At 37.4% G+C, this 17,592-nt stretch overlaps 1 protein-coding gene across 2 annotated transcripts; it reads right to left on the bottom strand.

The window, feature by feature from the left end:
• Window positions 1-736: 736 nt before the first annotated feature.
• Window positions 737-14,904, bottom strand: ANKLE2 (ankyrin repeat and LEM domain containing 2). 2 transcript variants are annotated; one of them, XM_009318414.1, is made up of 12 exons: window positions 14,421-14,904; window positions 13,177-13,368; window positions 11,724-11,917; window positions 10,547-10,735; window positions 10,135-10,257; window positions 9,680-9,746; window positions 8,835-9,016; window positions 7,237-7,343; window positions 6,160-6,353; window positions 4,490-5,213; window positions 3,780-3,911; window positions 737-1,163 (listed from the first exon to the last, which is right to left on the bottom strand). In XM_009318414.1, exons 1-12 carry the CDS (start codon window positions 14,896-14,898, stop codon window positions 926-928), a joined length of 2,820 nt encoding a protein of 939 aa, XP_009316689.1. In that variant the 5' UTR covers window positions 14,899-14,904; the 3' UTR covers window positions 737-925. The 2 variants fall into 2 exon arrangements, with proteins under 2 accessions (XP_009316689.1, XP_009316682.1); XM_009318407.1 differs by having other exon boundaries at window positions 10,610-10,735; window positions 14,421-14,902.
• Window positions 14,905-17,592: the final 2,688 nt, after the last annotated feature.

The raw sequence follows: 17,592 nt of genomic DNA, 5'->3' as shown, positions 1-17,592 counted from the left end.
TCACTGGCTACCACTCTAATATATTACAAACGAGACCGTTAAGGTATCTTGCTGGTAAATTTGCTGAAATTATTGCTGATGTGCTTTTGTGTAATACCTATTAAATCTGCTAATGTTAAAAGCTTCTGTAGGAAAAAAACCTGCTGGTTTTTTTTTTTTAATCTTCAGACTAACATTTAAAGGAATACCAGTAGTTTCTATAGTGCCCTTTTACTAGACCACTCCGTGTATCACGGTGTTTTTAACAGCCTCAGAACAAGCAACGACTCAAGGTTTTCGGTGTAAATACGTGCATACGTACACACATATATCTAAGAGAGAGTGTGTGTGTCTGTGTATTCCACTGTCTAGACCAAACTGCTGGCTCTGAACACTCACTGTCTGTTCACGCACAGGGTTCCACATTCACACCCAGTACTGGAAAGCTGTTGTTACCCAGGCTTTGTTTTAGGCTTTTCACTGTGAGCATTCCCCCTGCAAGGGGAAGAACGTTTTATTTCTTGCCATCAATTTACCCTCAGTAAGGTTTCTGTTTACCGATGATGTGCTTCCTCCAGACGACCCAAGCAAAAGAAATGCAGTTGAGGGCTAACGGGTTCATCACAATAATGACAACTGGTGATAGCAAAATACCACCATTTCTAAGTAAAGCTTCAGCTCGCTGCTTTACTGGCAACAAGGGTTAATTCAGAGCTACTGGACAACTGCACTGACTGTCACTAACTTCTTGCGTATCACCAGTAATCTATCTTGTATATGGCATAAAGACATATATTCCTTTTTTTTTTTTAACATACACTTGTCCTCAATTGAGGAAAAATAAATAGCCAAGTACAAACCTCATGTCACTTCAGTAACATTGTAGTTTTTTCCTCCACTCTAACAATGAAAATACAATTGAAGTCCCAGGAGGATGAATCCTATTTTAGTGGGCCGGAGGCTCTGAAAAATAACGCAGTTTTAACAGAGCCTGGTTGACACACGCTGGACTGTAGCGCCCAGGACTGCCGGGGTCTGGAGAGAACGAGGCGGCATTGCCGTATTTTCCTGGACTTCCTGTTACGGGACTATTTCTTCCTGAATTAGAATACACTGAAGCACTTGGAAGGCCAGCAGCGATGGTCTGGGACTTGAATCTTGCCTTCAGTGCTGGACTTGGCCAACTGAAAGAAACAAAGTCATTTTGCATGTTGTTAAGAAAACTGCAATAAGGAGAGCAGTACTTTCACTCAGTGTCACTTGTAGATCTTAGAAATAATGCACCCGCAGGGAAGAATCATAACCGGTAAGCGACAGGTCTGAGAAGAAACAGTGACAGCGCAATATTTTACATGCAGACACATTGCCTCATCAGCACAATGTCATTTGCTGCAAAATGGCCATAAAGAAAAGAAACGGGTGCTTGTGAAGCACCCGGACAATTTAATTTTAGTCAAATGCCCCCAATAGAAAAGGGCATTGAGATCAAAGCTGACCTGGTCTCGGGTAGTGCCGCAGCTACTGCTGTGGCTGGGCACGATTCCCCCCTCCTTTTTAAAAATAGTCTCGGTGTTTGGATGCCACAGAAGTAATACCATTTTTCTATGCAGTAAATGTCAGGTTTTTTTCTTAAATCAATGAGAACTAGGATCTATAATTTCTTTGAAAGCAGAGCAAAGTATTTCCTTTGTTAAATTAAAAAAACCTTTTCTGTGAAAACTTTTCCTTTTTCTCTAAAGCCTCTCTTAAGCAAGGCAGAATGACCAAAGGTTGATTCTAGCATATGCGAATCATTCCCGTTCGTTCTTTTACATGTGAGGCAATTTCTTGAGATGAGCCACTACAGAAAACATGCTATAAGCTAAAGACATTTTATAAGGTTTTAATAAATAAATAAAGAAATACCCCCCCCAACTGTGAAAGCTACACATGCACACAGCTTATTTAAAACCTTTTGAAAATAACTTTCTTCTGACAGAGGTACTGCTATCTGTATCATTAGGTCTGATTTTTGCAGTCAAAATCCTACACACCTAAACACAAAGTGATCTAGCGCGTCATTTCTTCGCTTTTGGCAGAGGTGGCACCGCAAAATTAAGAGGGCTGGCAGCGCAAGCCTTGGCATTATCAAATAATTACAGCAATCGCTTTTACTTATGTGGTAGAACAGGGATTACACCTAAAAATCTTGTGTTAAATTTTAGCACTTTAGACCTTTCAGACAGCGGAATAAGAATGAAAAAAGCCTAATAATTAGCCTATTTCTTTCAAAAAATTAATCACAAAAATCAGCGGACGAGAGAATTCGACTTTGAAAAGTGACGTGGTACAAGAACACCGTATCAAGCGGGTCTATGAAAGTATTTCCCTGTTTCGACTCCACTTTAAATCACAGAAAACTCTTGGTGAGCTTCGCGTTTCTTCTAGAACTATACTTGATGGCCCTACTTCAGTGTTCTATTTGAAATACAGAGACAAAAGAAAGCTGCTTTCTTTCCCAGTGCTTAGCACTGGGCAGCAGCTCTCCTTCCACTTACCATCTGCACTTCTTTCAGCCCTGTCACATGTTGTTTCACCTCTTTCCACAACATTCCTCCTGCTCCAATCTCTGCTAACTTAACACAGTTGCGCTTCTCAGCTGCTGGTTCCCAACTCCTACTCTGAACTGTGTGGCCAATAAAGCCAGTCCATTATATTTTTAAAATTCTCACAAGCTCTGACAGAGCTTTAAAGGTTCTGTCTTTAACGCATGTTTTGAAAAATTAATGTTTAATATCTAGATTGAGAACTTCTTAGTGGAAATAGTTCTCATAATTTGTAAGTGGAATTTCATGCATTTAAGAAAGCTAGAAGAAACGAGAAAAAAACAGAAGTCAGTACAGGTCATTTGATGGCTTTCTGTTCCTGCCCCCTCTCCCATCTGTTGCGTGGCACTGGGTCATCCGTTTCTTTTCTGAGAACTGTATCATGGCTATATATAAATTGTAGGCTGCCTAGGCAAGGGACTCTTCAGTGTTCTGACCAACGGCTGTCACAACGGAAATAAATCTTCATGTTAATACAATTACCAGAAGAAGCCACTTGTATGAAAACCGTTGCTTTGAGTCCCCAAAAGCAACAGCATTCAAAATAAAACGTATGAATGGCGTAACGTGTTCAGGCGTCCCAACAGATGCACTCTGCTTCCATTTTGTGTGTAACAAAACATGACATTCTCTCCAAAAACTTAACATGCACCATCATTCACACTAACAATTCCTTTGGACTGGGGTAATAGAGGGTAAAAATAAAAATAGTAATAAAAAGATGCCTGAAGATATTAAATGCACTTTAACATCACTGCGCAACCGAAGCACCTAAAAGCAATACAACATTCTTGCACTGCATCCGCAACGGGGATGAATTCCCAACGGACCTCACAACTACCATTAAGAGCAATGAAGGATCCAAGTACTAAGTAATAAATCAGCAAACTGAGACGTTTGCCAACTGGAAAACACTTAGTCTCGAGACCTTCATTTTCTGCCTGATTTGTCTGCATAGATGTGCTGAAGTTATTTGGAACTGCAGTGTCACGGAAGGAATTTGACTGCAGCACCGGTAAACTTTCCTTATTAAGAGACACCAGCCAAAAAGGCTTGGTGATTAATTTCAGAAACACACTAATAGTTAATACAGTTGAATATTTAAAACAAGGCTTTTGTGAGCAACAAGGCCTGAAATTCTAGCTATTCAAGCTGTTCTGCAGCTGACCTGCTAAAAATTTTGTTTAACTCATTTCACTGAATTTGCAGAAATACCTTTGCCTGTCAGATGAAGAGTATGACTGCACCACGTGTTTCCATTTGTAAATAATCGGGTATTTCTGTGGATCAATCTCTACTGCTTCTATAGCTGCTAAGACATCACTATCCAGCTTCGAGGGCTGCTCCCTAGAATAGAAACAGAACTAGATGAAAAGAGAACTATGTATTTGCTCAGGCAATAAACATCCCAGTTCCAAAACATTTATTTTTGATATAAGCAAAGGAATTGCCCATGCTCCTCTATAAACATAGTTTCTCTATGACTTTTTCCAGCAGGCCCACACATAAGTGACTGTCTATTACTACTCAGAAGTCTCATAAAATAAGAGTTTTGAAAATTTAACCTGAGGACATCCCAAGAGTGTAGTCAACACTTTGTTAATCTAAGTCAGGCTCGTCATGAAGTCACAAGCCTGTCAGATGAATGGTAAATAGCAAAGTTAACTGAAACTGATTTGGAAACAGACTTCTCTCCTTCTTCCTTCCGTTTTAGATCTGGTATTCAGGTAATTAGTCACGAGAGAACTGCATGGCTACTGTACAAGCATTGAAGCACTTTAAGATGATCATGCAAGGCTGACTGCAACTCGCGTTGCTTAGTATCACATAATCTCAACCTTGCTGTCAGTGACATTACAAAAAGCATCTTGTTTTGCATACATAAACCAAAGGACAAGTAAGCGTTAAAAAAAGACAATTCTTACCCAAGCAGGAATAACTTTTTAGAATTGTCATTTGCAGGTGAAACCTTCAAAAATTTCTGGGAAGAAAGTTCTTGACGTCGTTGTGCCTCATTGGTCTGAATTCCAGATTCCATGGACAGTCTCTCCTTTTCTGATGGTATTGTGTGTTCTGTCCTTAACTTGGTCTCTCCAGGTTTACCTGTAACACTTGGCTCAGAAGAACTTGCCAGTGAAACTGCATAGCAGGTCTTATCCAGATGGTCCTTGGATATTCTCATGTGACTTGTTCCTTCAGCCAGAATTCTCTCATTCTCAGTTTTGTCAGTGATTTTACTTGATTCTCCTGCAACCTCTTGTTCTTGGAATGACAGGCTTTCAAATTCTGACATTAAATTGGAAACGGGCGATACAAGGCATTCTTCTCCATCATGCAAGTGCTTTCTGTCACTAATTTTCTTTTCACTGGACACAGGATTACAAAATCCATTTTTGCTGGAAGAAACCGCCTTTTCATAGTGCCTGGGGTGATCTGATGTTTCTATAATGTTTACGGCACGCTCCATTGACAAGATATCACACTCGGTGTCTCCAATAGCATCAATGCTAGGTTCTTTGGACACAATAGGTTGGCTGACATTCCGTGCTGCATTTTGTCTGTTTTTTATTTCTTCTAAGCTCATGTCATCATCATCCTCATCCAAAAATGCTCCAACAGAAATAGAATTGCAGCACTTTTTACTCTTGCCTGTAAACAATTTTAATAAGAGCAACGCATAAGATGCCAATCAAATAAACTAGGAGCAAATACACGATCTTTGCGCCTTATTCTATTTATTGAAGCCCTCTCTAATTTTATTTATGCAACAGCATGAACTAACCTAACTAAAGCTACAAATGCAAAATGATGACATTACGGCTGTATTTTTTTTGCACGTAACCTTTTATATCCTAGCCATTTGAGACCTGTATTTCCTACACTCCTCACTTCAATCATTAACCAGCAACAAAGAATGAAGTCGGGATAAAGCAGAATAGGGTAGGAAAAAATGTCGCTAATATTAACAGCTTAAGTTTTCACCTCTTCCAAAGCACAGAGGCTTATGACTATCCTTCAGGGTCTTGTCAGCCCAGGTGTATCCCAGTACCAAAGCCTCTTCAGATCTATAACCACACAGGAAAGAAGGAGGAAGGAGCACAAAGATTTGGGACTAGTGTGTGCCTTCCATAAACACATGGCAAGCAGTGGTCTAAGAAGGTGTAAAACCTTTCCTGGGTTTTCTTCAGTGTGTCTTTCACCCTCAACTGTAAAGAATGATTCCTTTATTTTAAAGAAGTTAGTTATTCCGTATCTGTGGATTACAAAATTCTATGCTCCAAGACAAATTCCCAAATGCTCTGAGTAAAAACATACTGAAGATAGAGGTTTTCTTATGGGAATTTCACCTGGGGGCTACAATCAAATAAAGTACTTCATATGAAAGATAACGAACAACTAATGAGGCCTGTTCTAATTCTCCTACATTCACAGTGTTGTTAGCTGCTTTTTCAATACTATAATCAGACCGTTTGGATAACAGATTAGTAATAGCAACCACAACAGGTGAATACTACTTCCCCTGGGCACCAAGCTTTTGCTCTCCCTCTTCTCCCCAGGTACAACCTGTTGTTCATAGCATTTGCCTTTCTCTTACCAGAAGGATGTGGGGTTTTGTATCTATTGCAGGTTTCATTTTCCCCTGTTTCTTGCTGAGCCTTTTCGCTCATTTCCCGATGACTCAGGTACTCTTCTAATTTTCGCAACCCCTCCTGGGAAGACAGATCAACAAAACAGCCCAGAAATTCCCAGTATTCAACCCACGGGAACCCCAGTTCATGAGCTAACTCCCTGCAATAAATAAAATAAAACGGATCATTTGTGAAGACATAAATATTAGTTTGACAATAACTTTTCTGAACACATTTTATCAGCTATTAATAGGAGTATAAACGTGCAACTAGGCAACACAATTCCGCAACAATCAACAGTCTGCAAAAGCGAGATACACACATCCTTAGCAAACACAGTATCATCTGATTTCTTCTAGACTATTTTTCAAATTGAATCTACTATTCTTAGAGTTAGCACCGTAAGTACTGCTATTTTTAAGCTGACATCAGACAGAGATGAATCCCCACTGACGTAGGCATAATCTGAATGATACTCGATTCAACAGTTTTTTCTATTCGGGAATGGGAGAAGGTAGGAGGAAGTGAGGGGTTATTTTAAAGAAAGAAATCTAATCAGCTTCTAACAAAGTATGTTTTTTCCACATATTGCTGATACAAGGTATTTTAATAGCAAGGACACATTCCACAACACGTAGCTTTTGTAAAGCAGAACATTTGTATTAGGACGTTTTCATTCTGGTATCTTTTTAACAATCCCTCAATTTTACAGAAAAGGTAGGCTATACATAATTTCAGATCCTCTGACAAATTAGGCAAGTAAACGTTTGAGAAAAGCATTCTATACATACCATCAATAATAGTTAAAATACCTTTTTCTTTATTTCCAAAGCTAAGAAAGCTAGCTCTCACATTTTTAGCTATTTTGTTTACACAAAAATACAGTAAAAATCCAACTACAATACACTTCATAAATATTTCTGCCAGTAACTTTTGCTCTAAGATATTGTTCAGTAATTAATAACTGTACGCTCAGCACAAGTCTTTTGCTTTTAATTGCTCTGTCTATTGCTACTTTTTTATACTGATACTCTTTTAGATACCTTCCAACTCTTTCAACACCTCTCTCCAGATCAGATTTCCTGACATTGTGAAAGAAGCCAGCTCTCTCTCGAGGTGGAGTCTTCCAAAGCCTGCGAAAGTCTTCGGCCTTTAAAAAACAGAAATAATTAAAAAAACCCTACCCCCCACAATATGAAGCTAACTCAGTGCTGGCTAAATGTCCACCTATAGGTCTAGAAGACATTCAGCTGTTTGCTGTCTACATGTAAACAACTCAAGTTCTGCCACAAGTATTGCTCAACTCTAGTTATGAAGAATCTCATATTGGAGCTGAAGTTACTCCTCCCAGTATTACTGGTTACTTTGATCTCATAATTGCTTATTAAAAGAGTAAGGACCATAACGTATAACCACCTTGAAGTAAACAGTATAGATACTAAGTTTGCCTGATTTTAATTTGTGTGCAGCAGGAAACAGCTATGTCTTATAATTTTCCCATGCCATTATAATTTTATTTAATGATAAATGCTCTCTTGGTCACTGGTTTCTAGGATGCAAAGGTCATATTTTTATACGTGTGTATTTAGTTCCACAGACTTGCTACAATTATTAGAATATACTCTTGCTGTTTATTCTGAAGTTTGAATTTGAACTGCTAAAGGGAATAAACTAATGGATTTTTGTAAAATCCCAAACTTTATGCCTTTATATGACAAAAATCAGCAACAATGACTAAGAATTACATTCAGACATTGAAAGTATCTGTCAGCAATCAAAATAAGGCATTGTTTACACCCTAGGTAAAATTTTTCAGAGTACAAAATATATTTACATTTCTGTCAGGTGAACAGAAAATTGACCAATGAGCACATTCAGAAGAAAAAGCATTAGGCATTTTGGTAAAACTCAGTCCCGGAAGAATGCAAGCATTAGATGACAGAAAGTCCTTAATTGTATGTATTCACTATTTCTAAAGCTGTCACACTTCCAGCATGTTCATATTAAACAGATGAGTCAAAGAAATGCCTGTATATTTATAATATATTTAACTGGCATCTAAGTATTCCTCCTGAAAACTAAAGACTTCGCTTTCCTACTAATACAAGCAATATTTTTCCAAAACTATCCCAACACCTACTACTTGGTCATCAGTTTTTCCATTTAGAAAAAAATAGTTAGTTGCACGAGCAGAGGTGATAAACTGCTTCTAACATCCAGTGTCAATTTCTAGAAATGAGATATAGTTAAGATTTTTTTAAACCAATTCATAGCCACTTTGAAAGGCTTTGTTTCAGATTAGAAAGTTAGAGCAATTATCTGTAAGACAACGAAAGGTTTGTCGAAGAGTGCTCTCTGAATAGATTCCAGCAGGAAAAAGAAAAGAACAACTTTCTTTTGACTGAACTTCCACTCTTCTTATTTACACTACACCTTTCTATGTTTTCAGCAATAAAAAATATTTAGAAGTTTCTGCGCTTATCCTTCTCTACGGAGGAAGATCCATCTCTTCAAGAAAAAGAGCACCACAATCTGTAACAGGAGCAAGCTACACCACACAATGAACCGCGGGTGGATCTTCTAATGTTTTTTTATTTGAAAAGAAAAACATAGGCATTAGAGTCAGAAGTTCTCTCCTTACCTTTGAGGGGCTCATGGGGCCTGCAAAAGCTCTTATCGACAACACCGGATCTTTGGGGCTGCCAGGGTATTTAGATAAAGTTCTTTGGGGGCTATCGTCTGTCTGATCGGGTGACCATGGTGCACCGATTACAGGAGCTGAGGAATTGTCTTCTGCTCTCAAGAGTGGTACATAGTATCGACCTAAAATAAATAATACAAAGCTTTCTTAAGAAGTTTATGTTACATTATCCTGCTGCTTCTTCCTAGAATATCAATACACCCGTATACTTAACCATCTGACTTTATTTCATTAGTAAAACTACTTGTAATTCAAACTCACTGTTTCAGTATTTATTGCCTGCTTATAGATTGTATTTCAGTACAGGCTCCCTTCTCTCTCAAATACAAAAATGCCTGCATTGATACATATATCCCTTCCCTAAGGATCTTCAACAAATTTCAAAACCTCCTTTTGCAAATGCCTAAACCCACACGTGACAGAACAGTGAGAAGTTCTATGTCAAAGAAATTACACGACTCCCCAGTGTGACAGATCTCTTGCTCTGTAAAGGTCTTTTGTTTGCTTTTTAGACTAAGCTTTCTGCTTCAGGCTCGCTGAATAAAATAAGGGCCATGCCTACGTTTCAGATCTATGAGGATAACCTTGTGATCCATACAGTAAGAGTTCTGACCATAGTTTAGAAGTTTTCTGTTCCTCGTCAGTTTTAGAGTTTCTCTTTGGTTTTCACAGCACTGTACAGTAGCATCATTTATGAACAGGAATGCTACAGAAAGCAAACAGAATAGAAGACAGCAAAGAGCCGAAATACATGCCTGATATAGTATAAAACTCTGAATACAGACCTTTCAAGTACTCTCTTAGTTTTTCTTTCAATTCTGCAGATTTACTCTTGCTTCTTTCACAAACTACCTGTTAACATAATTTTAGTTGTTTGTCAGTAAAGCATAAGACATCAATCTCGAATCAATTGCAACGCGTGTTCTTTTTGAGTAGTCACATTATTGGCCTCTACCCATCTCATCCACTACTTTTCATAGTCGAACAAACAACTAAAATACATCCACGTCCATAAAAGAGATACCGTAAGGAAAATGCAGTGAATCATAAAATCTAGAAATTTCGCCCAGGTACAATCAACATAAAATATTTTTAATGTTATCAAATATTTACACTCTAATCATGACACTAGTATCTTACTACAAGCCTTCTATCTACAGTAGTTAATAAACATTTGAACTTGAAAAATATTGATTAGACATAACATTTTTGGTTTTGTTGTGGACATGGCGAGACTTACTTCTGCTGGAGTTTGATCATATTTGTTTCTTGGATTTTTTACAATAGCTGGGTGTGAGGTAAGTACGTTAACAACGTCCAAATTCCCAAATTTGCAGGCAAAATGCAATGGAGTATCAAATCCCTGCAATGGGAAAAAGGGAAAATTCACATGCATTTGGAAACGTGATAAAGTCAATCCCACGTATTTAATTTTGAGACTGGGAAAAGTAAATAAATGTAACGACTAATTATCAGGGCTCTTAATCTTTTCCCACCATACTGTAGAAAAGTGGTTATCAAAACCCACAAAACTCATTAATAGCTCATTTTGCTGGAAGTCCCCTTTCTATTCCCTTTCCTTCTCCTTTACACATCCCTAACACCTTCCAGTTGTTTTCATAATAAGAAACTGGCAAACATTCAGATCTCACCATTTTATCTGGTGTATTAAGGTAAAGGTCAACAATATATTGGATGCGATTCTTCAACATTACATCATTATCATCTGGATACATAAGCCGCATAAATTCAGGATTTTCCAAGGTGTCCAGTAATAATTGGCAGATACCAGGTTGATTCTCCTTGGCAGCAACATGCATGACATTGTACCTACAGCCTTCCTGGAAAAAAAAAAAAGACGAACGTTAGAATGAACTGAAATCTAAACAGCTTTCTTACGGCCATACGCTTAGCTGATTTAACTGTGAAAACACAAAGGTTCCCACGCTGAGGCTTATATTTAGATTTTTGTTTCTTAATATTGTGTTAGGAAAAGATGTTTACAAAACAGTACATAAACATTCAGAATTGCAGTAAATTATATGATAGACTTATGCATCTTTATACCCACATTATTCTTACAATTAACGAAATTATTCTTATACTCAGCTATAGTATTTTTTTACATCTAGGGCAAAAATGTGGCAAAGAAGGTATATTAAGATACCACATAATAAAAGGAGATGGGAAGTTCAGTGTATAAAAAGAGCAGGAAAATGGGTGTGTGTATACATACAAAAAAATTCAGTTTGCTGTAAATATTACATACAAAATTTCAACAACTTCACAAAGCTGGTCTGACAGAAGTCATTTGTTAAAGTAAGATTGTCAGCGTCTGCTAAACGGTATCTTATACATGGATGCAGAGCACATTTTGAAATTTAATGCTGGTGCCGAGGTAAGCAGCACTGTAGGAACAGAAAGCTACAAGCCTAGGCACCAGCCCGTTCCTTAAAATCATTCTATTTAAAAAAGACTGGAATCATTTGGAGGAGATCGATACTATATGAAGACAAGACTATTCTTTCACTACTGGATAAAACTATTCTTCCGCTGAAGAACTGCGTACTCAGTTTCTTTACTTTAGCTCTTCTGGAGCAAAGGGAACTCTCAGTTATGATGGGTTACTTACGCAAGACAGACAACTGCCACGTTTCTCTTAGCTTTCAGCTAGAATCAATAAACACTGAGAAACTTTGCACTGGTGAAACAAGATATCTTGAAGGAAGAGTAGGAAACAACATTCCTTCCAGTTCCGCCTTATCAGGCCTCAAAGCTAAATCACTAAACCAGAACTTGGATTTTTCTTTTTTTTTTTTTTTTTTTTACCTGTACAACTGTTGGATTGTCTCCTGACCCAATCAGATAGCGAGGGTTACTCCAAATAAGTTCTGAAAATGTTGCTGTATCTCCTTTCTCGACAGCCTTCCGAAGTTTAGCGGTAAGATCTTGAGTACGTGGACTTTTGTAACTGTTGGCTCTCTCCTTATTAGCAGTTTCGGTCTCAGGGGAGCATAAGCCATCTATCGAAACACAAGTAACATGTTTCTAGATACAAGCTTTTCAGTGATCACTATTTTCATACCCAGACCATAAAAATAAGCTTTTAATCTAAAATATGTATTAACTTTGCATCTTTAATGTACAGGAGTAAAAAAGTTGAGGTCAATGACAAGACGTTTAAAAATACTAGTAGTTAGTAATAGGGAGGGAGGAGAATATGACTTAGTCATCTTGTAAAACTGTTTCAGACTTAATAGGCATTGGTAAATTTTATAATTACCAACCTCCTTCCATCCAAACTTAAAAGCAAAATTCAACACTAAGTAAGAATTTTCTGAATATTAAAATTGCTTTTGCAGTTCTGTGACTACCGAGTCCCTTTAATCTAGCAACTAGGAACACTGTGAAATATGATCAGTGTTTACTATTTTATTTCTGAACTTATGAACTTACTTAACAATTAAATACAGTTTTAACATATTGTGCAATTTTATCAGCGTCTTATTAAACCTGAAAATCCTGAAGTCCATAAGTAAAATAAAATCCTACCAAATATAACCATAGACTACTAAGCAACATATCTATGCAGGCCATTACCAACATTTCAGCTTTAGAACAGCAGCAACATTTTTTAGTGTAAAATTCATGCAAACCAGAACGACAATTGCTTTTAAAAGTAACCAGTTTACTTTATCGTAACATAGACCATAGAAACCATACATTGAAGGCCGAACCTTATGCTTTAAAACACAAAAAGCAGTCTTTCCATAGATTCCTGGGACTCGACCCTACTTCTGTGGTAGTTCTTTACAAAAGAAATGGCAGGATTCCAACATACCTTACTTTTTTTATTTCTGTATATAAACTTTGGTGCTCCTCTCTTGGAAAAGCATCAATTAACTTTAAGGATGACTCCTCCAGTGACAGTATAATTTTATACAGAAGTAAAACCAGATTTGAATTAAAAAATTAAAATATGCTTTTTATTGCCCATTTCTGATTTATTTAACAGAAAAAATGTAATTAAATACTGGTTGTCCTATCTATTTATACAGTGATTTAGTTTGGTGAATTAGCTCTGGAGCTGTGATCTAACATTTGTTTACAGCTTATCTTAAACACCACCACTCTGAAGGGACTTCAATTTATTAAGATGCTTCACCCTTTGAAATTTTTTCTGTTATTAGTATATTGGTTATGAAGTTGTTGCTTCTTCTCTCATAAAAACTAACAGATTGTATATTGCTTCTACTGTACACAGATGAACACCCTCACTTACCTCTGTTAAACGATCCCATTTTCACTGGAGACAAACATAAAGAGGACTTGCTTGGAGATGGGAAATAATCACAGATTCCTTTAGCAAATTTCTCAGCATCCTCTCTGTTTGAAAAAGCTTTAAAACGGGAACCCTTAATCATCTTAACAGCTTGGAGAGCTTCCTTTTTATCTTCATAAACATGTATTCTCTCTGCACCGAAGTACAATCAAAGTTAAGTTATTTCAAAAATCTCAGATTTCTTCCAAGAAACAGGTTACAAAATTGTCAGACTATCCTTCCAGCTTTGGTCTCAAACTGTTTCTCTACCAAACATGGCATAAGAATCACAAGTCCTTTTCAATTTTCTCTCTTGGAAACCGAACAGAAGAATTTTACACACTCCAGCTAACACCAGGTGACATGTGTACAGTGTTTGGCCATTCATATCCATCAATATCTGAACATCTTTTTTTAATAGGCCAGCTTCAACAAGTATTTCACATCCAGACTGAAAAGCAAACTCAGAGCTTAGTCACCCTGCATTACTTTCCATGTCCTCTTCTTCAGGAAGATCAGCTATGTAAGTGATCCACTGTCACAACTTTTAAGACGTCTACATAGAACCTTAGGTATGAACCAAATCCTTCTCCTTCCTCTCGTTTTGCATTAACGTTAATTTTTTCAAATTAAGATATCTGAATATCCTTTTTATGAGAAAGAATACTTGCTACTGTCTCAGAGTAAATGGTTCTTTATGCACTACTGTAATCCTGCCACTAGGTAATTTAATAATTCCTTATTGCAGTATTCATCAATAAAATGTGAAGGACTGACGCTTCTAGATACCATTTGGCATTAAGATAGAAAGGAAAATACGAAGTCTGTTAGAAGAGATCATTTAATGACAGTTTAAAGTTTTTTGATTGCTTATTTGTAGGACTACTTTTTATTCTTGAGAGGGATTAAAGGCACAGGATGGGTATGAGAGTAGCAGTAGGAAATAATTTTTTTCATCTGAGCTACATCGAGTAGAGAATCCTCATGTGTATCAACTATTGTGGCAGAACACCTGGTGTGTCTTATAACTGTGTTCCTATGCCTCAGAAGATCCAATAAATACTATTTACAGAAACAAAAAAATACTTCAAGCAATACTTAAAATACTAACAGTGGTGTTCATATCGCCTGCTATACAGAAAAAGGTCTATTTAGATATGATTGTAAAATGCTTATCATTGGAAATAAAGGAAATTAATATTCACCATTCCTTGCCAATATGTCGTCATAAACTGGACAAACACCATAGAATAGTGGAGGATCTCTGGATGGTGTCTGAGTACCAATTTGTGAATCAACACATCCCGCTCCACAGACTGGAGCTGAACAGTTCACGTGCATCACAGCATCTTCCTCTGGAGGGTTCAGACCTACACAGTACCCAAAGTCTACCTCCTCAGAAACACTTCCATGACCGTTGTGATTCACTGCCGTAGTTTTCCAAACCTTTTGTGCTTCTGCCCGGCTGCTTACAGACGGGACATTTCCAGCAGCCTCCTCTGACAGAGCAGATCCTTTTTCCTCCAGTGCTCCTTGCTGCTCCAACAACTCCCGAGCCAATTTTTTTTCAAAAATAAACCTAGTAGTCGAGGTAATGGGCCCACATTTCAGTCCTGCTCTTATAATTTCTTCTCTAAGCTCATCAGGGGTGAGCTTCTTCAATCGGGATAATATTGCATCCATTGTTATTTCACCTATAGGAAAGCCAAAAGAGAGAGGAGATAAACTGTGAAGAACAACACAACTTTTTTTCTGCTATTTAAATGCTGTATTAAAACCAAGGAAAAAAGTGTCTCACAACAATTTTTCAGATTCTGAAGAGATTATCACAGTTGCAGAGAAGACAAAATACTTTTCAACTCAAAGCTTAAAAATGTTTTTAATGTGATCAGACTTACACCTAGAGTTTATTTCCTCCTCTCACAACTACTTGAAAGAGTACTTAGAGCTTACATTTTATTCTCGTTTGTCCTTTTCAAATTTCTTTTGGAGTGAAAATTCAATCCAGAATATTTATACATGAAAATTTATGACAGACTGAGAAATATTTGATTCCTGCCAAGAAAGGCACAATCTGCGTATGTAATGGAATACAAGAACACAATGACTAGTTAGCCCCAGTAAGAGATTCTGGTTAGGCAGCACCGACAGCTAAAAGCACAGCACTACTTCTATTATTTCCATAAGAATTTCTAGCTGACAAAAGTGTAAGGCATAAGTATGATGCAGCAACCAGGGGAGTCTATCTCTGGCCATGATGCAAGGCTGGAACTATTTACACAACATGTTGTTTCCCAGCCCCCATTTTGAGAGCAAACAGCCAGAAGACCAGAACAGCTGATCTTTTCAGATTTCCCTCTCTGACGAAGAGTGGGAGCTGGAAGAATTTCTCAATTTCCAAAGGAAAATCCTTCTCTCTGGTATGATACTACAAGTCCCCCAGCTCACTTCCCTCCATGTAATCCACACACTTACAGCTTCTGCACAGTCAGCAAGAAGATGCTAAAACCAACGTGATGCCGATACAAATTTCTTGCTGTGAAAAACACAAGTGAAAAATACACGATTTGGGCAGCTCAAGAACATAAGAAGCTTTAAAGTTATTTCATCAGATACCGGATCCATCTATCTCCACAAAGGCTGTGACTTTTTTTACTAGTGCTGTACACTAGTTAGAAAGGACAGCTTTAGGATAGACGTGATTGGGCTGTCATATTCCTTCAGCTTGCTTTCACTCCCTCCTTAAATTGACCCTTCCTTCACCACCTAGCCATTTTATGGGTTATACTGGTTTGGATAGGCATGTATGGCATTTTTAGTACTTTATTTTCAATTCCAGGTTTCATCTTCAGTTTATGAAACTTAAGACTACCGGAACACACATTTGCAGCTTTTTCACATGAATTGATTTCTGTTTTTTTTAATCATGCTGTTTTTTGGAATAACACAACTCCTAATATTACTCCCTTAGAGACAAAGCAATCTCCCAGGTATGAAGTCAGTATCAACTGTAATTTTAAGTTAAATCTCCTCAAAAGAGCATTTGTGGACACATGTGGCAGTAAGAGAAATGTCCACAATTTATGAGTTCTGCTTTATGAACAGGGTGCACAAGCAGTCCTTGTCAGAGTCAGAGCATCCAGTCTGATGGGCAAGAACCTTTGCCTGGGAAACTAATGCGAGGCTTGAAGGTGAATGGCTGCACCCTAACATAGCAGGGATGCAGTGCTCTAAATACTGGATCCTAAGAAGTTAATTATTCATTTTATCAGAGTATACAAACTCAGAAGTAATTCCAAAATTGTGTCTTCATCATAGACTCACAGTATAGTCAAACTCCCTTATTTTTCCATGTGTATTGCCAAGAGTAGTATCATAAAATACACCAGCAAAATAGACATGACAATTTTGCTTTTTAAATTACCCTAGGATTAAGCTGGTAAAGAAACAAACTTTTCATGTATTTAAAAAAACCGAACACACAGAGCTGTTTTCATAACTTTTAGCAATAGTCAATATAGCCAAGTAAAATTGTCACTGAATCCGACTTCAAAACTATTACATTTCTAATAATAGGAAATACTATGGGAAAAGATGCTAATGCCAAACTTTAAGTAGGTTTTCAAATATTATCACAACTTGACAGTTACATGAGTTTGAGGGTTGTTTTCTTTGAGGGCCATTTTCTTTGAGAGTTGTTTCTTTTTCTTGAATGTCCAAGTTTAAACATCTTGTGGTTAAAGAACATACCTCAGTCCCAGAATATTTCACGAATATTAACTAGAACCTCACTGAAACTATGGGAAATGAGAGTATTTCAGCTTTAAAAAAAAAAAAAAAGCCCCAAATGGTGACAAAGCCACAGTTGATGCTGCCGAGCTACCTCCCCAAAGTATTCTAGTTCCCTTATGATTCCTGAACCTCCAAGCAACCTCATTGTTACGGTTACCTGATTTGCCCACAAGACTGCCAAGAGAGATGTGAAAGATCTTCTCACTTATTTTTGATTCTTAATCACCTACTTTAAATTTGATGCCATTATGTTTTAAATAAACGTGGCCCTGAGGTCAATTATAAGAGTATCAAACCTTGCTATTCTAAGGATTTTCTTTTTGAGATTGTATAACTGAAAAAACACAATGAAGATGAAAACTCAGAGGCAAGAAAGTTTATTGCAGAAACAACTCAATAAAAACACTTTAAAAGAGTCACCATAATATAATGCCCTAAAGAATTAACTCAGGAAATGCTCCTATTTTTAGGGTTCAGAAACAGCACAATCATTCTGCAGAAGAGCAGACCCTCACATACATATAATTCATGCACACAGAGTATGCAGGCACATGCAAAAGTCTTTCTTCTTGGCTTATGGTTAAG

The sequence above is a fragment of the Pygoscelis adeliae genome, unplaced genomic scaffold (assembly GCF_000699105.1).
Source record: "Pygoscelis adeliae isolate BGI_AS28 unplaced genomic scaffold, ASM69910v1 Scaffold410, whole genome shotgun sequence".
Lineage (NCBI taxonomy): Eukaryota > Metazoa > Chordata > Aves > Sphenisciformes > Spheniscidae > Pygoscelis > Pygoscelis adeliae.
This window is presented reverse-complemented; position numbering and strand designations above follow the sequence as displayed.

Excerpts from the sequence above, each read along its gene's own strand:
- ANKLE2 (XM_009318414.1), bottom strand. The coding sequence starts at position 14,898 with ATGGATGCAATATTATCCCGATTGAAGAAGCTCACCCCTGATGAGCTT. Across the intron at positions 9,017-9,679 it reads ACTAAGAGAGTACTTGAAAG|GTCGATACTATGTACCACTC; the intron begins GTCTGTATTCAG and ends TATTTATTTTAG. Across the intron at positions 1,164-3,779 it reads TCTTCATCTGACAGGCAAAG|TTGGCCAAGTCCAGCACTGA; the intron begins GTATTTCTGCAA and ends TGTTTCTTTCAG.